The 24,525-nt window shown below is 42.4% G+C and overlaps 2 protein-coding genes across 3 annotated transcripts in view; both read right to left on the bottom strand.

The window, feature by feature from the left end:
• Positions 1-2,445: 2,445 nt before the first annotated feature.
• Positions 2,446-13,171, bottom strand: LOC311353642 (uncharacterized protein; the record flags this gene model as incomplete). Its single annotated transcript, XM_084473544.1, has 11 exons — positions 2,446-2,569; positions 2,716-2,852; positions 3,542-3,625; positions 3,727-3,907; positions 4,960-5,168; positions 5,250-5,387; positions 6,410-6,535; positions 6,672-6,834; positions 7,627-7,799; positions 12,634-12,804; positions 13,040-13,171. 11 exons carry the CDS (start codon positions 13,169-13,171, stop codon positions 2,446-2,448), a joined length of 1,638 nt encoding a protein of 545 aa, XP_084329670.1.
• Positions 13,172-14,374: 1,203 nt separating this feature from the next.
• Positions 14,375-24,525, bottom strand: part of hps3 (HPS3 biogenesis of lysosomal organelles complex 2 subunit 1) — a 15,145-nt gene continuing 4,994 nt past the window's right edge. Inside the window, exons 11-25 of one of the 2 annotated variants that reach the window (XM_084473444.1) lie at positions 24,399-24,481; positions 24,043-24,220; positions 23,547-23,628; positions 22,987-23,147; positions 22,551-22,652; positions 21,099-21,207; positions 20,437-20,717; positions 20,094-20,271; positions 18,641-18,874; positions 18,152-18,349; positions 17,700-17,879; positions 17,437-17,541; positions 15,386-15,595; positions 15,018-15,105; positions 14,375-14,809 (exon numbers count right to left, since the gene is read on the bottom strand). In XM_084473444.1, coding sequence (XP_084329570.1) covers positions 14,682-14,809; positions 15,018-15,105; positions 15,386-15,595; positions 17,437-17,541; positions 17,700-17,879; positions 18,152-18,349; positions 18,641-18,874; positions 20,094-20,271; positions 20,437-20,717; positions 21,099-21,207; positions 22,551-22,652; positions 22,987-23,147; positions 23,547-23,628; positions 24,043-24,220; positions 24,399-24,481 — 2,317 coding nt within the window. In that variant the 3' untranslated portion in view covers positions 14,375-14,681. Of the gene's footprint in view, positions 14,810-15,017; positions 15,106-15,385; positions 15,596-17,436; positions 17,542-17,699; positions 17,880-18,151; positions 18,350-18,640; positions 18,875-20,093; positions 20,272-20,436; positions 20,718-21,098; positions 21,208-22,550; positions 22,653-22,986; positions 23,148-23,546; positions 23,629-24,042; positions 24,221-24,377; positions 24,482-24,525 lie in introns of both variants that reach the window. The other variant, XM_084473445.1, reaches the window with a different exon arrangement.

Raw genomic sequence — 24,525 nt, 5'->3', positions numbered from 1 at the left:
GCGCCATAATGCTGAGCTCCCGGACTCCCAGAGCTGAGCTCCCGGACTGCCGCCAAAGCTCCAGGAATGTTCTATAATATCATATAGAACACGGCCAAAAGCCGTGTGCACCTCCGGATGATATTATGAAACCTAAATGACTGCGTCGGGTTCTTCGACTCCTCTGGTACTTCCACAACAAGTAAAGACTGGCCATGGTTGAGAATGAAATGGCAGAAAGAAACATGGCGGTCACAAGAGGAAGCCTCTCCTCCTACACTCACAGGAGTAAAGTTCGACTACTCAGGTGACCCGAGAACAGGCGACAAATTTAAATTTTGGTGTGAGCGCACGGTAACAGTGTGTGGACGCTCCACTCAGCATCGGACGAAGGCTACAGTCTTTTTCGTTAAGCATTTTACTCTTTGCATCATGACCAAGGGCAGTGGAGGTGCCACACACACACACACACACACACACACACACACACACACACACACACACACACACACACACACACACACACACACACACACACACACACACACACACACACACACACACACACACACACACACACGCCGCTGTCAACCACTACCCATACAGAGCTCTCTCACCAAGGCTGTAGCTAGATACTACTTGAACTTGTGCTACCAGGTTGTATCATGGGTGAGTTGGCCCTAATGGACTTATAGGATCAATAGCCATGTTTGGGTTAGGAGCAGGGCAATCATCACTAACTAAAACTAATGAAACCATGAAAACAGCTCCGGACTCCCGGAGCTGAGCTCCCGGACTGCCGCCAAAGCTCCCGGAATGTTCTAGAATATCATATAGAACACGGCCAAAAGCCGTGTGCACCTCAGGATGATCTGCTGAATCCTAAAGTAAATCCAAGGTGTGTTTTATATGATAACTGAAACAAATTTAAAAACAAGGCTTTATAAAATCATAAATAACTGAAACTATTAATAAAAACAAAACAAAAATAAAACGATCATGAAAAAATGTCTTAAGCTTAAAAGTGTCAATTTGTCTTTAGTGTATGGAATACTTTACCATTTAGAATCTTGCCCGACAAATTCCGTACATTACAAAAAAAAGAAACAAACACTGAAGCTAATAACTAAAACTAGGCATTTTCAAAAAATGGAAACTAAACGGTCAAACCTGCACAAATATTGAAAACAATATAAAAAAACTAAAGTACAAAATGTACTTCATTAAAAGGCACCCCTAATTATTATGTATGGCGCAAGTCAATTTCTATAGAGGGGTTTGTCGAATGGCAATTGGAAGTGGGAAATTGTGCTGGTTTGTCTGGCGTTGTGAATGCTTATAACCTTTGTGGGCTTATTCATTGACTATTGCTCAACTTTTGTTGAACACGCCACACCAATACCGGCTGTTCACTACCATCCCACCACTAGTGCCTACCATCACACCCTACAAATTGACTTTGAAAAGAAGCCAACTAATCAACTCAACAACAGTTGATCAATGAACTCACTCAAAAGTGTGTGGTTGATTGTTGGTTAAAGCAGCCTCATCTGGCCTGAGACAGACAGATTAGACTCTGGGGCAGGTTGAGGCTGCACAACTGTGGTGCATTGGGCAATCAATGAAACAGGATAAACCAGCCATCACCACACTTGTGTGTGCTCCCAACATCCCGTCAGGACGAAACCCCTGCAGCATTGTGCAAATCAAATGGCTTCAACCACATCTACCTCTGTCCCTGGTCTTCGTCAGAGCAAAGTAAAGCCACCTAGGTGTTGTGTGGCTGAGATCAGATATTCAATATTCCAATTATTTGCCCTTTGATAAACACCAAGCACCAACAATGTCTGATACATCGCATCACTTTTTCACAGAAATGATGGCCTGTAATATTTAAATATAATTTTATTTTCATATAATGCATTACTACTGAAGTCAAACAGTCGTGGTTGCATTTCATTAGTAAATATGTACATTTAAAATTGTAATTATATGAAATGTGTATTCAATTGTTATATAAAAACATCACATTTATCACAACATATCTATGTTCCCTAACACTGCACTGTTTGGATTATACTTATACTTAGACAACTGGTGCGTTCGTAGACATTGGATCATCAGTGTTTCAGAGTTGGCTTCCATTTTCTACCTTTGTCTGACCATTTATATAAAACAAAGGTTGTTGACCCCCTAGACATCAGGAACATCATTCTTAAAGGTTCCATGACATGCCACCAGGTGTGAGTGTGATGTCATGGGACCTTTAAAAGTCTGTTGACCATGCTTTTATCACACTTCTTCTCATGGGAATACATACTTAAAATGCTACCACTTCAGTGACACATCAAAATAGCTGGTTAACCCTTTCACTATTCCATACATCTCCACCATCACTGCATTGTTGGTGATGTTTTGAATCCTTCTCCACTTCTTAAGCTGCAATCTGCACTAGTCTACCTTGTTTTATGTCTTTTGTCCCATGCCGGTCATAACTGGCGCAAATGCCTCCCAGTTGGCACACACCGTTTCCCATAATCCACCGCAGCTGTCCAAACCGTCTATGAACTGAGCGGCCATACTTGCTACCCTGCAGAGTAAAGAGATCATGTTTGATCATAATCATGGATGTAAAACAGACTAATGGGGAAGATAAGATTACCCTTTTACTGAGATTTAGACCAAAAAAATCTCTGCTGGTATCTAAATTGTACAGGGATTTAAGACATAGCATACCTGTGGTAGATGTATTGTTTGACCAGGCTGGCATAAATGATGGAATGGTCAGTAGAGTCGTTCTCTGAGAGTCCAGAGCTTCTGTCCCAGTCACAAGGTCTGTCAGATAACAGCCCCAAACTGGTAGGACTCTGATGCTGAAAAAATAAAGTTTAAAAAAAGGGACAATTCATAAAATAACAAACACGGAAGACATAGTTGTGGGTCAATAATCCCCACTAGACTGTATTACAACTTGTGGGCACTTTGGAAGAAACAACCTAGTCCGGTAGTATGCACCTACTTTTCTTTGGACAAAACGATGATACAGCTATGAGAGCTGCTTAACACTCGTTTAGAATAGAATGGATGTCAGTGGCTCACCAACTGCCCAATTTTACACACGTTCTCTGTGAGAGTGGATGAGTTGAACAAAAATCCTGGCTGATTTCATCTCATTGACAATGTAAAAAATTAACCTGGGGTCTTAGCAAGGCGGCCAAATCCTTTAATATTGTGCGACAGCAAGGACATGTGAATGGTTAGAGAAAAAACAAGCAAAAAGGAAAAACAGGACGGCGTTCAATATAAGCGTATGCATGCAAAATCAAAAATCATACAATATTACACCAAATCAGTAGATTTGGACACTCTGAAGATATGCATGCGGGTGTAGGATAATTCAGTTCACCCGGTAAGCCTGTACTGAAATCATTGATAAATCATGAGTAGTACTCCCTCTCCAATATGCCATTCAGTATATTGTTATATTGTATTGCAGGTTACAAACAGTGTGTTGTTCAAACATTTTTAGCCTCTAAAAATGTATTAGGTTGATGGTAAATACCTGTTTCATGCGGACTTGTGCCTCAGGATTGGTAACGTCTCTCCAGTCAAAGTCATCGAGAAAGGCATTCTGGCCACACATTAGCTATAAAATCAGTACAATTTACTAATGTTAGCATAATGTTTGACAGCACAAAGCTAGAACTAATTATATCATGTCACACAAACACACCACACACACAAAACCTGGTAAAATGCAGGGTGTATGCATTGAGGCCCAGGCCCGCCATGGGCCAGGGACCAGCCAATCAGGACGCCTGCTTTGTAATATTTCCTCTCTTCAAGAGCTGTGAGGTCATAGGTCAGGAATAGGCGCCCCGGGGGACCCTCAAAGACAGAACTGTGCTGGAGCTCCGAGAGGGCCAGTCTACATGAAATGGAGGATGGGGGAGTGATAGCGAGATTGAGGGACTATCATCTTCCAAGACAACTGTTGGTTTGTAAGGACCGCAACATCACTCGATACATTTGAATGTCGTACATCTTCAGTGTTTCCCACACATAGGCCAATGTGTGGCGCTGCGCCACAGATTGAACACGTGTGCCACAAATTGATTCCGCTTTTCTTATTTATTTTTACTTGAACGTAACTCCACCAGTAATCGTGCCCCCGTAATGCTGCCAGTCCGACATGCTCCCATTCCGACAGTCCTGTGCGCGTATGCAAATTAGCCATCTGCGGCAAACAGAAGAAGGACCCTTGCGGCGCAATTGACTTTCTACACCGACATGTGTCGTTGCTAGTTTACACCCGGCGCAAAGCTGATTTTACCCCGTATCAACCAGGCACCACTACACTTGCATGTTAAATATTATGATGTCAAAGATTATTCATACGTGTGAAACTGCATAGAAATAGCGTGTGGATTGTGGAAACATTTTTTTTCCATAGGGCTGCATGAATTAACATGAATGAAGTATAGTAGCTCCAGCGAATTACTACAATGCAGAAGTAGTGGAGAATGGCGAAACACAGCAACTCTAGCCTACTCTCAACCAAAATAATCGCCGCCCGGTGCAGTGGTGTGAACTGCCCCGTTTTTAGAACGTCTCAGCCCGTCTCGTCGCAAGGAGTCGCAAGCAGTTGCGTCGCGAATCTTTGGTCTGAACTGGGCTTTAGCATTATAAGCAGTGGCGGTTTTAGGCACGGGCGAAAAACGAGACACACGAGAAAGAAAATCCGCATTTTCTATTATCGATAATACCCACCCCCCCCCGCCAGCCGGTAATCACGCCCCCCCCCCTCAACAAATCCGCCACACATTGCTACCTGGTCTGTGGGAAACACTGATCTTCATAGCAATGGATAAGGATTAATTTTTCAAGAAGGTTCTATTTTAAAAAAGCGATTCTGAAAGTCCCACCCTCACATTTGGAGTACCAACTGGATTACAATTTGTTGGGGTTAACAGGTCTAACCTGAAGAACTCTCTGAGGTCGAGCTGGCGTCTGCCAGCTTCTCGCTCCGTGTCACACAAAGAGATGACTGGGGTGGCTCTGTAGCAGAAGCCCGGACTGCCCACCATCTTCAGTGCACTTTGGAGTGGCTCCCTCCAGCTCGGGCTGACCAGGAGACGAAGGCTGGGATCCACGGCGTGTCGTCTGAACTTCCTCAGGGCATAGTCCAGCTGGGTGAGAGCAAGATGTATTCAGAAGTGGCTATACGATACCCAATCACAAGGGGCTCGTCTCCCCGGGGATAAACCTACATCCATTTTGTGGCTGTGTTCCGGAGGCAGGTTCACTCCCGCCTGCTGGGTCTTATCACATCTTTCCATGGAGACCCCCAGAGGAAACGCCTTTCTAGCCCCTGCCTGTGTCCATCTTTCTGGCCAGTCAGATTCTGCCTGGTGAAAATATAAAAGGTTTGGTCTCTCCCAATAGAGCGTGACCACCCCTTTTTTTTTTTACAGCTCTGGTTCTGGAAGTAAATTTAACTCAATTGACCTTTTCGTAAAATCGTTATATAAAGAGTTTTAAGCCTGGAATCAAGCCAATCGTTCATCAAGGTAGTCATTACCATAATACATTTGATTCTGAGAAAAAAATAATTAGGAAAACGGAAGAAAAGGCAAAGGAAATTGCGAACTTTTTCACAATAGTTTAGCGTGTTTCTTGCATCTTATAACCTTTGTCATTATTATAGTGTTTATATTGTTAATACAAGTTGTGTCATATATTCTGTGTGTGTATGTATAGTATTTCATATAATGTATAGGGTTGTCATCGTCATGTTCCTTCGTTCCTGACTGCAATCACCGCGTAATAACATTACTCGTTTTTAATACAGTGAAGTCTCGTATTCCAGTTACGTATTAATTCAACATTATGTATTCCTAACTTCTATACTACCATAATTACTAAAAGGCGCTGCTAGTGCCATCATATATTTTTACTTTTATTTTTATCATATATTCTATATCAACATGTACAGCTAATTTCCGCTACATTGCTTACAACAACTCTAACTTTCCATTGATCTAAGGGAAATCATGGTTGCTGTGGTAAGCGATCAAGTTCAGTAGCAGCGGTAATCGACGACTTGACTTTCCGGGGTGATGGTAAACGTTTCCATGGTAACAGCGAGCTCCACCAATCAAAGACGTGTTTGTGGGGTGTGGGTAGTGTAGTAGTAGTAGGTGGTTTCAAATAACATTGCGAATAAAACGCACTTCTAAAAACTAGAAGTTTACGTCTTTGGCTTCTTGTGGCTTCTACAGGACCATATACCACTCTATTAGAAACAAACATGTACGTGAAACATTCATCCTCACCCATAATCAATGAATACCTCACATCCAATTCAAACTAAATAATAAAGCACATTTAGGTCAAATGGATGTACCGAACTGCTGTGGTTGGTATTTACCTGGGTGTAGTCATGGTGACTGAGAATGTATAGAGGGCCATGGTCACAGATTCTGAGAACTTGCTCTCCGGTCCAGCCTTCAACAGGAGGGTCAGGGACAAACAATGCCCGTGATCCTTGCACAGACTAGAGCGCACACACACACACACACACACACACACACACACACACACACACACACACACACACACACACACACACACACACTAATTTCCACTCTTTTTTTTATTATTTAGAAATGTCAAACTTTTTGGGGATTTACCTGAAGGTACGCAAAAGAAAACCTTTGTCCTAATTGTCCATGGAAGTGGCTCACCAGCCTACTTTCCATCTCCCTGGTGGACCAGCCGAAGTCGATAGCGATGCGCGCAGTCATTCCCATGGCAGCCATCGCCGCCCTCTCTTTACCCCGTGGAGCCCCATGTCTGAAGAAGGGGTTTGTCTCATCAAAAAGCTAACATGATGGTTCTGATGATGTCCACTACTAATCGTCGCTCTCAAAACCAGCCAGTAGAGATGGGTACCAAAGATTTTAACACTAGGACTATTCTTATCGATTCTGCTTATCAATCTGGTACTTTAACAGTACTCTTATCGGTTCTTATTGACACCAAAATAAACAAATATAAATCAACAATTGACATTGATATTGTAGTTTTGCTTTTTTGGTTTTAGCCAATTTAATATTTTCAGATATGAAATTGAAACAAACAAATCAAAGTCAACTAACTGTCTGTGCCACAAGAGCCTGTTTTGAAATGTTACATGGTGGCGCTGGAAAGGTGCCAATATGAGCCTGAATTGTTTGGGTAGAACCCTGATGTATCTATTGCACCGTTCATCAAGCCTTAATAGAAATGATGTTTCCTTCATTTATGAGGGAAGGGGGAGCCGTCGTCCCCCGTGCCCGCCTTGAAAGAATGAGAAACAGGGAATTCTCTCTTTAAAAATGATATGTCGGGAATGACTTGAGAATCCCCAAAATGCATCCTAATGAGTGTATTATATATCTATCACAACTTTTATCTGGCTTTAATTAATTACTCCAATACCGATAGCTCACATGGAACCCCACGTGTTCATCAACTGATCAACTGACCATCAAATGATATGCCTGGTTAAACAAAAAAGTAACTTGAATTTCTAAAAAGTTAAATGACATTAAAATGCTTAACAAATGGTAGTGTCCTTTACAATTTGTCCTTTCTTTGTGGTACCTTTTCCTCTGAGAAACGCAGCCAAAGCAGTTCACTAACCGGTCTGGACGGGCCAGGAGGTGTCCTCTGGGTAGACAGATGACGTCTTTAACTACCACTCCAGTCCTCTGCTGGTCCACTCTCCTCCATTTGACTCGGGTCACTTGGTTGAGAGAAGCCACGGCGGGAAACCGCTGTGTAAACATGCGTATGCAAATAGTCTATATTGTGACTTAGAATATTGTAATATCAAATACATGATATATTAACATATGACAATAAGACGGTCAGGCCTTTTGGCTATCGAGGGTTGTAGGAGCAGAAGATGACATAACCGATGAGGCAATACTTCTTGCCCTTGATAGGTTATGAACTTACCATGGGTTGAGCAGACTTCTGATCACACTTCTACTCTAGCAACGGATAAGAAAACTTCAGGCGGGGCATGAGATAAACGCAGAGATGTAAAAAATTGTGTTAAAAAGGAAAAAACATTTTTTTTACACATAAATACAGATATTAGATATCTGTGATATCTGTGTGCACAGATTGTCAATCTTTCACACAAATAATATTGAGACAAATCTACCCCACATTTATATCCATTGTAGGGGTAGATGTAGCAATGTTGCTCTCCCAAAGTTATTCAGCATCATGTGGAATTCTCGGGTGTGTGGAATTCGCGCCAAAGTTAAAATATTGATAAACTTGAGCAACACGTGGTTGAGGCGAATTTGCATTGTTCGCGACTAGAATTCATGCAAACCACGTCCTTCACACCATTGGTCCCTCCAGCTTGTCCGGCGAAAAGTTTGCATCTTTTTGGGTCACCCTCCAGCAATGCTTTGGGCCACCACAGCATCACAAAAACATGAGCAAAAGGAACCAATTAACTGTATTGGGAGGAGCTTTTAACCTTCACACAGAACATGATTTAAAACAGTTTGTGTCGAGAGGGTTTACGTGGATGCTCATTTAAAGGTTCAACCACTACATGAGGATTTATAAAGGGGTTATTACATTTATACATCGAAACCATTTGTCAACTTTTCATATCGCATACATACACCAATACTGATATTTCTGAGTGTGTGTGTGTGTGTGTGTGTGTGTGTGTGTGTGTGTGTGTGTGTGTGTGTGAAAATTGCATCAACTTCACATTAGTTGTGAAGTGAATATGCACCATTTTCCATTAAAGAATTAGTTCACCGGTGGACATATGAAGGTTTTATGAAGTAAATAATTCTGTAATATAAATGTGCAAAAAAAATTGAAATCAGTTCATCCTAGCCTGAGAAAATGCAGAAAGAGTGTTTTTATGGTCTCTCTGGCTCATCCTCCAACTACCACAATGTATTGCGCTCGCTGCCCCGGCCGCCTGAGTGGTCGCGGCCGCATGCACACTTTGTGTAAACATATCCCCGTGATACGTTGACTAGTTTAGACTTCTGCTCTCGTTTTTTCAAACGCAAAAATGCCCAATAGTTGTTTGGTACCCGGTTGCACCGAAAAGTCTAGGAAGGGACAGAAAGTAAGTTTTCACGTTTTGCCAGTGAGAGACAGTGAGCGTTGCAAACAATGGCTGCGGGCGATAAACAACCCCCCGATTGGAGAAGACACCGGTATTGAAATGATAAAGGTAAAACGATACGCAGTCTCCATTTCAAACTGGAGGATTATGATAGAAATCTTTTCGGCATGACGAGGCACTCTCTAAAACAAACTGCTGTTCCGTCCGTCTTTGCTGTGGGCCCGTTCCCAGATGACGAACAGGCCAGTGCTTCTAACGCACCTCCCGCAGCAAACAGAGCCTGGGTCTGTTGAAGGTGGCGTTGCTGTTTTTAGGCTGTGATAGCCATAGGATAGGATAGGTACATTGTACATATTTTATTTATTTTTTTAACTTATCTTTTATAGCATTTGTTTTTAATCTTATCTTTGTAATGTTGATATATTGGATCATTTTCCTTTGTGAATAAAAACTTACATTGTTTTTACCACCTTACCTTGGACTCCTGTATTTTATAAATAAAATGTTCACCATGACAAACTTGTGGGGTAATTTGTCAGATTACCTTTTTTCCATGTTTTTTTAAAACTACAATTTATGTGGTATAAATCACAAAGATGCAAAGTAGGCATCGATCTTTGAGACACTTCCTGTAGCTCCCTAAAAATAATAGAGAACTACACACATATACATACATATAATAAAATATGCCTGATTAATGTTCAGTTTTGCAAGCGCTTCTCGCCCTCTCTCTCTTAATCAGTGATGGGAATAATGGCGTATTTATCAGCGTTACTACGCTCTCTCTCTATCACTCTCTCTATCGCTCTCTCTCGCTACTGTTCTTCACTTGCTTATAGGGAACGAGACTAGGTAGAGTAACATTTCACGGTAAGCCAATCTGAGGTAGAGTTGGGCGGGTGTTGTTTACACATTCGAAAGCACGCAGAGTCGGACACACAAGTATTTCAAACATCTGATCTTTCAACGTTGCATGCTTCCATGCATTCCATGCTTGCGTGCATGAACATGAGCATGAACATAAACATGCACATGTATTTTGAGTTCCGTTTAAGAGGGCTGTCCAAATTAGACACATTTCAGCATTTAAAAATGTACTTGAAAGTATTGCAATAGTTACTTTCCACAGTAATATATATATAATAATATAATCAGAACTGAGCATAACAGTTAACAATGGCACTTCATATGATCTGCTAACTGCAAGTAAAATGTATTATTATTATCTATGTTGATTTGTTGGTTACTATGAACAAAACAATTTCCTCATACAAATGGAAAATAGCCCACATGCCTTTATTTTTTGTGTTGGAATGAAATTATATAATGCAACTTAGAGTTGCCAATGTAATTCAAATACAATTAGCCAAATAAAAGGCCTCAAGTTGGAAGTAAAATCTGGGCTGTGTTTTTTCTCTCAAGGCTTCAATAGGTAGATCTTGCCTTTCACCAAGGCTGAGGTCAGTGATCTTGGGCTTAAAAAGGTTGATGACCACTGCTGTACAGCATAAAAAAACATTTGCTAATTACAGTAGCTCAGCATATCCTCTCCCAAGTCTCTTGCCTTGCAGTATCCACTCCAGGAAATGCCGGTAAGCTGTAAGCCGATACTGTTGCCATTTGGAGAAATGATTCCCCCAATGCAAGCAGTTATTTTATGGACATTTAAGTTATTTTGAATATGTGGCTCTTCAGTTTAAATTTTCCTGTTGCGCTATGCCTCTTTATAGCTACAGGCCACCTAAATACTATGCAACCTTTTGTGTTGACTTTGCTGGACTGTTGTCTATAATCTATATTAACCTTAACTGTGTAGTAATTGTTGTTGATTTCAACATTAATATTGACAATCCCCTGGACAGAGGGACCAAATAACTCTTGACACTGTGATATTGATAACTATGGACTGACTCAGCATGTGTCTGAGCCCACAAATGCCATGGGGCTTATTCTAAGGTAACTTGGAACATTTCTGAGGTTGTGGTGACTGATGTTTGCTCTCTCTGACCATTCTTACCATTCTCTTTTCTTCGAGAGTACTATCTCTGTGCACACAGAGATGGGGGGGGGGGGGGGAGACTAGTTCTCAGAAGTTCTGTGACTTCTAGGTATCCGCAAAGTGTAATAATATCCATTTTGAGAGAGCTTTGCAGTGCGCTAATCATTATATTATTAACTTAAAACCAGAAAGCAGCTGGGATGTTTGCCATTTGCTCAGAAGGTTGGTTGACTATATTCTATAAGAACAGCTGCACTGTTAACTTGGTCTAGCCAAGTTTCAGTTAAAAACAAATCATTTATAAAAAAAAAAGAAATCCTGCAAAAGACCTGACATAAATTTTGTGTGTAAAAAATATGGTTTTCTTTTCGGAACAGACTGTACCTGATGAGGAAAGGATCAATTTGATACATTTAAAAAGGGTTGGAACTATTTTTGTAATGCGGATCAGGAATTGAGGAAGCCTCAGACACAATGGACCCCGGAATGGACCCTGGATGATTGTTGTGATTCCTCTTGTCCTTAGCAGAAGGACCAGAGTGACTTAGAAAATAAATTAAGTTAGAGATAAACAGTTTTACTCCTGACTTGGGAGCTTACTATGCAGCTATATTCAGTGCAATCTCAATAAAGTCCTCTTCCAACAGATAAACATGTCAGCATTCAAAGAGCTGCCTTTGTTCCACAGTTCAGTAATAGTTGTTTTAATACTTCAGTCTGTTGCTTCAGAGCATCATTGGTCCCTATACAAATCGTGTATCCTATAAATACATAGGGAAATTGCGGTGAAAGGACTGACCATAAGCTCATCTTCATAGGCTTTGAGGTTGAATCCATCAGTCCTTTTCATCGGCACAGTTCTTAATGGAAAATGGTGCATATTCACATCACAACTAATGTGAAGTTGAGGCAACACACACACACACACACACACACACACACACACACACACACACACACACACACACACACACACACACACACACACACACACACACACTTTGATTAAAAAAAAGCGGATTAGAGAAACGTGGGATATTGATTGGATCATTGCTTGGCTGGTGGGCCGTTTGTACAAGGGTAGACTTCAGACTACCTTGATAAACCTTAACTCATAGTATAGAAGAATCATCAAGAAGGGAAACCTACTAGTGTTTTGAAGGAAGGGATGCCTGATGCCTGGTAAACAAAAGGTAACTGGAGAAATGAGGAACTCAATATCACAATGAACAATGGACAGTAAGAGCTGTCAAACTGCATAAGGGATTTAGTTTTCGTTTAGCGGAAGTCTTTGAAGGAAGTTCAGTGGCTGACATACAAGACTCAACAAAATGTTTAATATATAATGAGTCTTACGTTTAGCCGGTCGGATTAGTCAGTAATTTGGTTAGTCGAATGACTGTTCCTGTTTGAGGGCTCAGACTACAATCCTGCATATCTGAACCTAGCCAGGTTATCAAGAGGTGTTTAACATTGACATAATTTGCATTTCACTGACCTCAAGTTCAATCTCCATGTCCTCCTTTAAGTCTGGAACCAGGGGGCAGTCATCCTTTGTCCCGACAGAAAGCACTCTCTTCAGCTTGAATTGCTGTTCAGGTGGGGTCTGAACCTGGGCCTCTGGGTACTCCTCCTCAGTAACGGACACCAGAGGATGCTCTAAGTGCCTCTATGTTGAAATAAGGAAGACAAATGATGGTCGTTTTGCAACATTTGTCTGACTAGAATAATGTATTTTAGGTTAATTTAGTTTATGAACGTCTATTTCAACTGCAACCATTGTAAAAAGCTATCTCAGCAACAGTGTTGGTTACTGTTCTTAGGCCCTCACACTGAGCATATGAAACTGCAAATCGGAGCACTAAAAAAACTAGAGCTATTTAAACAACAACACATACACTTACATAGTAGCTGCAGTAGTCCTCCTCGGTATCCTGGACGGAGACCACGGCGCGAGACTCTTCGGAGGCGAACAGCTCCATCTCGATGTGCTCCGTGGTCCCTAGTGAGGCCGGCCTCTTCTCCAGCATCTTCATCCTCTTCTACCACTACTACCGCTACTTAGCTCTCTTCCTGATGTCCGATTCAGGCAGCTTTTCTAGCTTACTCCCTTTCTCATGCGCTTATTTGAGCATTAGCAGCTCGTTATCTCTGATCTTGCGCTCACAGCAGCAGCCGCTTCATATATGTAGATGCATGTATGTGGGTCCCCTTTAACATGCATTGCGTTTCACCCTCTCGTTAATATCCTTATCTTCACCTCAATGTGTTATATGTTGTGTGTTCTTCGCCAAAGAAGAATTAGGTAACGTCACCTACAATCGATATTTCTCTAAACAAACAAAAAAGTCTGCACACAGCAAGCATGTGATTGATTACAGCTGAGCTGGTTGATTGTGTGTGTTGGTTGAAGTACTGGACAGAAAAAACAATTTAAAAAAAATGAACTTCCAAAAAAACCAACCACATGTGCCCAGCTACGTGGAAGTAATTGAGTAGGTTGGGTTCTTGCTTACAGTTTTAAATTGCATTGTGCATTGTCTTCGTGTGGACATTGGAATGCAGTTCATCCATTGATGCGTTTAGTACCTTTGAGGACAGCTCAAATGCTGGTTGATTGTTCGTGCTGGTTGATGCCCTGGTGTCTAATTCGTTAATTATGTAGCCCATTCTCACTGACCATATTCTCAATAACTAACTTAAGAGAAGAATGACATCTATCCTATTACAGCATTTACATCAAGGAAGAACGATATGCCTACAATTCCTACATCAGGAAGAGTCAGACTATTATTGAGTTTATATATAACCCATATTAAGGCATACCGTCCACACACTACGCAATTACAAAACTATTTCCCAAAGTATTGAACCCAAATACAAATACACTTGATTAAAATTAAGAATCCTATTCATCTTGGCTTAATAACCCAACCCCTTTTTACTAAGCACCCATAATATCCATAATAAGACAAATATGGTAGACATACTTCATGTGTATTAAAAATTGTTTTAATTCTCAGAAGAAATATGAATAAAACAATATATATATATATATATATATATATATATATATATATATATATATATATATATATAAATAATCACATTTGCATTCAGGTATAAATACGTTAATTGTCTATTCTAGTAATCATTGCACATCAGCAAAATTGTAAAGAAAATCTCACATAAAATTACCAATTCACAAATAAAACTATTTAAAATGTTGCTATTTCAAGAGCATTAAAAATAAACAAAATATGAGAGCATATAACATGACTTAGTCAATTCACATTGCAGCAGTTATCATACATATCCTTCATTATCTGATGAATGAAGGAATCCTTGGGTTGTGATATGATCACGGAAAAAAGCAAATCAAACCAAGATATCTGTCCAGCCACCTGGAATGAATAGATATGGTTGGGTTCCATGTCTGTTGGAATGCAGTTAATCATTACTGGAACATGCTTTTGTATTCCTGTTAAGTAACTGAGTAACTCCATTCGCAGTGTGCATATGTGAGCGTGCGTGCGTATGCTTCTTTTAGGCAAGTAGCTGCCTTTGACTGCATGCCAAAAGGTGGGGCAAAAAGTAGAGTGCTGTTCCATCGTCAGGCATCAGCTCCAGGAACTCAACTGGACTCATCTCTGTAGCAACAACTAAAAGCGTTTCTGGGGGTATGAAGACATTTCAAATTAGAAACAACAACACAAGCAGATTGGGGTACAGGCCACATATTCTGATACATCTATTCTCTACATTCTATTTGTATTAGTATCCATAATAACTACCTTTAAAAAGATGATAGAGAGACAGAAGAAAGCAGCTGACAATTACATTAATCATTACAAGTACTACTGTTTAGTAATTAAGGTGGACCTTTAAGGGCCGCCAATAGGATTCCGTTCTCCGTTTCAGCTCTGGTCCTATTACAGAGCTCAGGGAGGAGCTTCTGCCACCACAATGCCTGGGGAGAACATTTTGCTTGATCAATTAGTCAAAGAATATATTACTTATTTATTATTGATATTTCTGGACCTGAACTGGCCCCAGCAGTTTTGAAAAGATCTGAAATCTTTAGCCAACTCAATCATCAAACTACATTGTTGTCAAACGGAAACCCTGAATAGAGAATAAATCCAAAATGTATTAAAGTAAAAGCACTAGCAGAGTTTGAGCTGTTTGATAAGGGGCATTACTTTCTTGTGTATGCATGCAAGTGCCTGCTGTGTGTGCATGCCACAGACCATGTGTGTCTCCTGTAGGTGGTGATTGGCGTAGGGGATGATGGCCTGAGGACAGTGGTCCAGCAGTTTCTCTATGCAGTTCCCATGCTGCCCCCTCCTGGTGGCGCAGAGCACGTGCAGGCTGAGACCCCACAGGGTGGCCCCAAGGGACAGCCGCTCTAAAAGAGGCTGAACAGCGCCGATGGGCATGGAGGGACCGCATAGGAGGGACTAGAGAGGGGGAGGGGGGGGAAATCAAAATTTTGGAGCAAGAGGGGACACGAACACCATGCTGTGTGATTGTCAAGAGATCCTTCTTGGCATCAGTTTGTATTGACGCCTGCCTCAGAGAGAGGATTAAGCTTCTCAGATATCTATAGTAGAACTGTGTTGCGTTTATTAGTTTTAAAGGGGGGTGACATAGTTAGCGTGGCTTAACTTGTTACCTCTCCCCTCCTTCCGAGAAGTCTCAGAAGTCTTACACTCTTCGAGTTAAACCTGTCCAACCAGCAACTGTCTGCGTATATAATAAGTATATTCTTTGGTCGTTTACTTCAGTCCAATATATATAATCACAATCGCTTGTCCTCAACAGAAATGTCTCCAACAAATGATGTAGATGAAGTTGACATGCTGTATCAATTTAAAAGCCATACATATATACATACAAAATATATCCAAATAACCATGCCCTCCCAAACAGTATAGATAAAAAAATATTGAGTACCTCAACATATTGACACAGACAGACAGAGCATCGTTAGCCTAACGATGTCGTTAAAACCGTCGTAGCTAACGACGGCTACAGGGGTACTCGTAGAGCACTAGGATGCATCATTACTATAGCCTCAGTGGAGTCACCAGCTGGACATTCCGTGTATTGGATGTGTTTTATTAAAACACGTCATCCAATACCACTGAATGTCCAGCTGGTGCTCATATTGATCAATGACAGAAGACATAGCCTACTGTAGCCTACATGAATCATGCCGAGACCAGCGGGTGTCGGATAATTTCTGCAAGCGTCTTTTGTTGCGATTGTTTCCCATAAAGCACTGTAGGCATGTCGGTGAGGCTGTGATAAAGTTCACTATTTATTGGACCGTGTCTAGACAGTTACGAACATCCCTAACCTTAGTGGAGTGCACAATCGCCATGTTCAGAGCATGGTTTCTGCAGTGAACATAGACTGCTGCGGGAAACTGTGCTGCGATGCGTGCCTTTCCCGCTTACATTGCCCGCATCATCATACCCCTGCCCAACAATATGGGCAGGAATCGATCTAGACCAGCAACAGCAATAGCCGTGTCAATGCCTCTGCGTTTGAATGATAATGAATGAATGGAACGTTGCATTTTTAACGTTGACACCAAAGTTTCTAGAGAGTGCGCGGCGCGCCAATCACTGAATGAATGAATGAAACCTTCTGCGGAATCAGAGAAAGTCTGCCCTCTTTGCAGAGCAAAGCATGTTTCAGAAATCAGCACATTTAAATAAATGCTATAGTTGTCACACAGACACATGCTATTTTTTATTTTTGTAATATGGAATTATTTCAGGGGAGAAAATGCCGTGAAACAATGTACGCACGGTGCATTCGGGATTAGGACTGATATAGCATATGTCGGCCTAGACCTAATCAATTGTGTTTTAATATTTGTAGCATTCATCTTTATTCATTTGTAGCATTCATCTCTAGGCTACTCTGCTGTTGGCCTTGATGGGGAGATATTTTTTTGCTGCCACAAAATATAGTTTAATCCAACAACATTCCTGAGTCTCCCCCTCATACGGAGCCCATTTCAGCACCGTGTCAGTAGACAGCTACAATCCTACGACGTCGTAAGAGCAGAGCACGCGCGTTCATGTTAAGATGAGTGTCGGGAAACGCTCCCCTAAAATTAACGATGCATCGTGAGATGCATAAAATGGATCCATCGAAACGGGGCCCTGGGCTTAAATTGAAATTTAAATTCCCCCCCCCACCGAACACACACACACACACACACACACACACACACACACACACACACTTCCTAAGATACTAAGAATACTTTAATTCTGAGCCTTGCCTGGAGTTTCTGTAGTGCCTCCTGCTGTTGGGAGCCGGTATTGCTAGCTGGAGTCAGAATCCGGAGCCAGGGGTACAGCATACCATAATGGGAGCAGGAGTTGATCTGAAACACATGCACACATCAAATTAAATGAGAGTCTATCCAATCTTCATTTATGCATATAACATGATTAATAATTAATAACATAGCGCAAAGAGGTCGCAGTATTTAAAATGGTTGTCAGCTTTCCGATCTGCACAGTGGGCCTGACTGTTCCGTACCAGGTCCTCTGTGCTCTTCAGTAACTTGCTTGGGGCAGCCATGCCACTGGTTTGCGTGAGACGGTCAATGTAGACGACGGCCAATCGGAAGAGGAGCTCCTGGATGATGGCTTCCTGGGTTGAGGCCACAAGCACCGCCTCCCAGAAGTCTACCAGCAGGCTGTGCTCACAGCCCAGCTCCTAAAGAGCAGGGCAGCATGGGGCTTAGAAGGTTACACAACAATTATGTGTTACTTTCTACTACTTTGACTACTCTACGACATGTTGTGTTGTGAGTCTATAAAAATCAACCGCCACAATAAGTGTCCCAATGACCCATGACCCAATGTACTGTATTGTTGGTAACAGCACCATCTCAGGGGATGTAAAGTAAGCATTGTAGGATTCCTCTGATGAGGGAATAAAGTGCACATTTTATGATCACACGCACGCACCCACGCACACGCACACACCTTGAAGACTTGGTCAGCCTGCTCCAGTTGGACCTTGTTGTTCTCATGCAGGGCGACCATGGCGGCTGCCAGCAGTCCTGGTTGGTCCTTTCGGAGCTGGTTGGCCAACTGGGTGGGCCGCACCTGGGTGTCCTGGCCTCCACTCCCACCATGCAACAACAGCCTTGGCTCTTCAATAAATCCATACACTAACAGCATCTGCACACACACACATACACACACACACACACACACACAATAGTTTTCATTTATTAGAATCCATTATTATTTATTATTATCCTTTAGAAATGTGTTTTTTTGAAATCCAATCGAAAGCTTTGTTCAAATTATTGTTTTATGGCTTATGTCAAGTCAAAGCATTGAAGGACCTTTCCTGATCTGTAAACATTGGTCTTGTCTCTAAAATAACAGTACATTCGGCTTAGCATGATTTGTTCAAAAGTACAGTAGTAGTGTTCAACTTGAGGTATTTATCCCTCTGACTCGTACCTCGGCATGTTTTTCCATCAGCTCTGTGTAGTGCCGCAGGTCATCCAAGCGCAGGGACATGGTGGCCATGGTAACCGTCAGGGGAACAGACATCCCTGTGGCCTGCTCCAGGTGCTGCAGCCGCCTCAACACCTTGGCAGGGCTGACCTCTGCCATGGCAGGACTGGCACACACGGTCACCAGCTGAGAGGGTTCTGTTTGGCTGAAGATGTCGATGATCTCATCAGCGGCCTCCTGCAGATGCAACGTGATGTTTGAGTTAAAGAAGAAACTAATTCTGGGCCCTGTAAGCTAGCACCCTTTCATCATTTTCTACTTTTTTCGATATTTCTATTTTCTTGAGATGTCAACAGACCATATGATGATTACTGTGCAATAGCTGAAGTCTTGCCTTGGAAGATAAATTTGAGAAAATAAGAAAAATAAGAAAATAAGAATGCTTGCTTTCTGTTTATTGATGCATTTGTCATTCTACTACACTACGTAATTAAAGAAAACTGTGAGCATACTTTAATTGTACTGTATTCTTTACTTTGTAGTCATACCCTTTCAACAATTTTAAAACTTCCCAAACAAAAAAATAAACACATGTGAACACAGTGGTTCAAGGCATGAAAACCTGAGAAATAATAATGTTTATTATCAGATGGCAACATCTGATGAGTACCTTGGACTGGAGGCAGATAAAGTTAAAATAGAGCAAATAGAGCCAATGGATAGGTTTTGAGTAGAGGTAGATTTAGGCAGAGTATCCATATAAAAACAATAAAACCAATGGAAAAGTAGGGTTAACAGACACACTGTTAGGATTGAAAATGGTGCTAGGACACTGGGTTGTCCATTTATGCTGGTTTTATGCCATCAAACACAACTTTGATGAAAGTTAGATTACAAACTAGAAAACGTGAAGTTGGTACTTGATGGTTTTTGGCCTCAAGTTCAGCGAGTTTAGCTTGGGCTGATGGAATAAGTTAGTCTCGCTTTTGTCTTAATTTAATATTTGTGAGGATATGACGTGAAATGATTGATATTGCTGTGCACGTGCTCGGTATTGAATACATGAACCTGGTTGTAACCCTTGCTTATTAGTTTGTTTTGGGTTGGAATTGTGTTTGATTTACGAGACAATGTGTACGATAGACTTAAAGCTGAGAATCTAGTCGCTCTAGGGGTTTGTCACATGTGCTCCACTTACTTTTGAAAGATACTTGTTTTTTCCCTCCGTTTTTTTTTTTTTTTTTTTTTTTTTAACCCAGGTAACCCTTTTTTGGGGAAAGACATGACTCTGTCACAGTGCACGGGGCTCCCCCATCAGCCGTCACACAGCTCGATTAGGTGCGTTTAGAGACGACTCCTACTGAGGACACCCATTTTGTGCCTTTTAGAAGGGATAAGAGAGGCCTGTGTTTGTGCGTGCGTGTGTGCATTCATGTGTGTGTGTTTGTATTTGTACCTGGCTTAAGATCTGGTCCACTTCCTCCAATAGGAAATGTTTCAGGTAAAAGAGGAAGCCGGGACCGAAGGTGCATGGACTAATGGACAGGGGGCGGTTCCTGGACATGACGTCTGTGATTGACAAGCCAGACATCCTATAGTACGGGAGTGCCAGATGACAGTCCTTTTGGTTGCCCCTAGACGAGAGGAGGGAAGAGCAGAGCTTTAGAAGCTTAAGAAGGCTTTTGCCTCAGTTTATTTCTAACACTAAGTGGAAAGTTTGTTTTGAATGAAAGCTAACCAAGATGTAATGCAGCTATGTGTGCTTCTGGCAGTGCAGCTGTTTGTTGGTTTCAGAGTACCTGCTGAAACAGTCTCCAAGCTGGGCACAGTTTTCTCTGAAGGCTGTCTCCATCACTTGTCTCTCTGCCTCACTGTCTGCGCATACGTCCGTGGTGCCACCTGTCTGCCTCTGGGCTTCCTCTCCGTCTGTGGGCACCTGCGGCAGCTCCCTGGGGTCTCCCTTGGCAGGTGGCAGGGGCTGGACCAATGAGGCGCGGAGGATAAGGTGTGCCTCACTGAGGAGGTGGCGACAGCTCTCACCCAAGGGGTGGGTTTCTGCGTAACGGCAGCTGTACTCCACCTAACATGCATGTCCAACACATGCACATGCACACGCACGCACGCACACACACACACACACACACACACACACACACACACACACACACACACACACACACACACACACACACACACACACACACACACACACACACACACACACACACACACACACACACACACACACAAAAATAACTTAAGTAGGCAGGATTCCAGCAGCAAAAAGGCTTCTAGCCAAAACTGATGCGCCACTAAACTACATTTTTACATTCTACTTGCACAAAATGAAAATCGTTTGGAATAACTAATGAAGAAATCCTCTAAAATGGCAACTAGCTGCTGTGTCCATGTACTACTTATATATTTACTGTGAAACAAAGTGCCCGTATTTGTGCTTTACCATCTCGTGGTAGAGTGTGATAGGGGAGACTGTGTTGACCACGTAGAGATTCCATCCATGCCCGGTCATACTAGGCGCTTTGGGACGGGAACCAACCCACTTCTTGCTCCTAGTGTGAAAAGTCATACACTGTCAACGAACTGGACCTTTTTTGGACACCGACACATAGCTATCCAAAGAGATCACTATGATGTGACACTATGATTTTTACCATGAAATTTTTTTGGAGTACACTGCACAATATTGGTTGTCCGAACCTAAAGATCTGATTGGTGGTCCATACCTTAAGATCTGATCGGATTGCTTGATAAGGCATGAGATCATACATGAGTCATGTGATGATTTAAAAAAAGATTTATGCATGACTAACGAGTAACGACACAATAATAAAAGGCTAAAATTTAGCTCTCTTAAAAGCTTCTTCTGACATAGCAAATGCGTCTGTAGCCGGTGTAGAAACGTGCCCAATACATTAATTACATTAATTACTGATTAACACAGTTCTTAACCGTTATTGGAGTCTGACTGAATGCCGTCATCACAGCCAATAAAACAGTTAACACTTGGCAATTGGTGCTATTAAATAAATTGAATAATAATTTGTGTATAAGTACAGTTAATGCATAAAAAATGCATAAGATATATCTGACAGCAAGACTGCTGCTTATTTGGTTTACAAGATAAGTGATAAAAAAAAGAACATTTGTTTGAGTCTGTTCTTGTGTTTGTGTGTATTCTAATGATGTTCTCATTTAACTGCTTGCTAGAATGAATGGCATACTGTGGCATTCACATTTGTGAACACTAGTGTCTTTGCTAGTGTCGCGGTCATGTCATGTGTTGTGTTGTGTATGTCTCTGTTGGTATGCCTCTTTGTTTAGAGAGCTATGATTAGTTGGTAAGCACACCTACAGCTACGCACACACACACACACAAACACACATTCACTGTGAGGGAGTTAGGCCAGTTAGGATCAGCTGAGCTTGGGAACCAAACCAGGAAGGGTTTCACTCTTAGACCAAGCCACATAATAGAATGATAATGTACATGTATGTATTGAAATCAAATTGATAATCTCATGTGAAAAAAAATAAGCATATAGAATTAATATTCATTCATTCATAATAATTTCCATCAGAGTAATGTTTTGCTAACATTACAACTGTGGCAAGAACTACAAAACAAAAGTGTTTTGTTGAGAGAAAAAGGTGTGGGTAGGCTGACATAGTATGACTTACATTATACAACCTTAAGTCCCATTTAACATAACAGCTATTATCACTTTACCGTTACTTCGCATCCATTCTAAATCAATGATTGATTTATACATCAGTACAATTAAAGTTCCTACAAACAGATGATCCCTCCTTGGGGCTGGTGCCATGGTGTGTGGCGGTGTGGCGGCTTGGTCTGAAAGTGGCCGAGGAATACCGAGGGGTTTTGGGCTCTTACAGAAAGGGCCGGGACAGGAGACTCTCCAGAGCTGGCGTGGTCGCGGGATCAATCCCCACCGCCAGGAAAATATCGGTCAGCATTGAGCGCTCTCTAAACTCACTACAATAACAACAGTCATGATGAACGCACACTCCGTCACCACATCCCAACATGCTAGTGAGCAGTATCGCCCGCTCTTGGGCACAAAGACAAAGACACACACACACACACACACACACACACACACACACACACACACACACACACACACACACACACACACACACACACGTAAAACCCACCCACCCACCCACCCACCCACACCTAAGGCCAGTATTTGTGGTACTCAGAAACCCATGAGCAGCAGCCATCTGATCCCCCACTAGGGGCCTTAATACAAACAAAGAAACCAGAGGCCCGTCTGCTTGCGGCTGACGGGGGGGGGGGGGCTTACATGAAGCTACGCGAGTGTGTGGCACGGTCGGCCTCCTCTGGCGGCTCGGCGTCGGCAGCGGAGAGCAGCATGACGTGGCGGCCCAGCACACACATGGAGCGCAGGCCGATGAAGAGCTGCATCCGCAGGGCGCACACCTTCAGGCTGACCGGGGGGCAGGCCTGGAGGACCCACACACACACACACACACACACACACACACACACACACACACACACACACACACACACACACACACACACACACACACACACACACACACACACACACACACACACACACACACAGCGGACAGGGTGTGTGAATATGACTATGAAGTAAGCCCTTTGATTTAAAGTTGCACATACACATAAACCCATTCTGAATGTGTAGCAGGATAGAGTGGAAGCTAAATAATATAACAAACAAACAAATAATGTGTATTTGGGGAAACCACCATTTAGCTAGCACCTTTTCATTTCAATTCAACTGCCTTCAATTAGGGAATCTTATTTTTCTATTAAACAACGGCATAATGGTTATTTGAGGATGGGGTAATAGTAAGGGGGTAGGGCTCCTACCCTCATGGTGGTGTCTATGTAGGGGTCTTCCACTCGGGCTGCTACTGCTGCACAGCGCACAGAGAAGCACTGCAGAGCACTCCTGACACACAGAGAAAAACAGACACACACACACACACACACACACACACACACACACACACACACACACACACACACACACACACACACACACACACACACACACACACACACACACACACACACACAGAGGGAACAATTGAGGCCTCCTTGGGGAGTAACACTTCATGTACGTTTCATCATTTTAAATTTAACGATTATCCACACTGGAAGGTTTCAAATATGTGCCATTGCATTCAGCGCACATATGTTCATGTGAGTTGTGTTCTTTAGTAAACCCATAGAGACCCTGCGGCATTTCTACCATAAACCAACAAGATATCAAGAGGCGCACCTCATAATACCCATGTATGCATCTTCATACCCAAAGTGTGAGATATGGGAGCGGGACAACGTAAGACAACAAGACACCCACTTTGTGATGACGTGCAGCAGGTGGTCTGTGAGCACCGCCCGCAGGACCTTCTCTGGGTACTGATAGGCGGATAGCAGTTCCACTCCGCCTCTCAGGCTGTAGAGGTAGCCGGCGGTGGGCAGCGAGAAGAAGCAGAACACACAGGACGGCTCGTCCGGGCACTGCATCGACTTGCTTCCTGGAGCCAGGAGAGGGAGAGAGAGAGAGGGAGAGAGACAGAGACAGAGAGCGAAGAGATGAGATGAGAGAAGAAAAAATAAAGAAAGAAGGAAAGAAAGAAAGCGTGATTGAGTTTAGTGCACTGCAAAGAGAAAAGAAACTACGTTGTCATCCACCTCTAGCTCTGATGTACCCACTGGTGAACATTGGGTGGAGCTGTAGGGAGTGCAGTTTGGTCTCCTCCACACTGCAGCCCTGGAAGAAGTCAGGTGCAAACCGCCTGGGATGAAGAGAGAGAGAGACGGAGAGGGAGAGGTGTTGATG

Source organism: Micromesistius poutassou (assembly GCF_964030765.1).
Source record: "Micromesistius poutassou genome assembly, chromosome: 9".
Classification (NCBI taxonomy): domain Eukaryota; kingdom Metazoa; phylum Chordata; class Actinopteri; order Gadiformes; family Gadidae; genus Micromesistius; species Micromesistius poutassou.
Note: the sequence above shows the minus strand (reverse complement) of the source record. Positions and strands in the feature narration are given on the sequence as shown.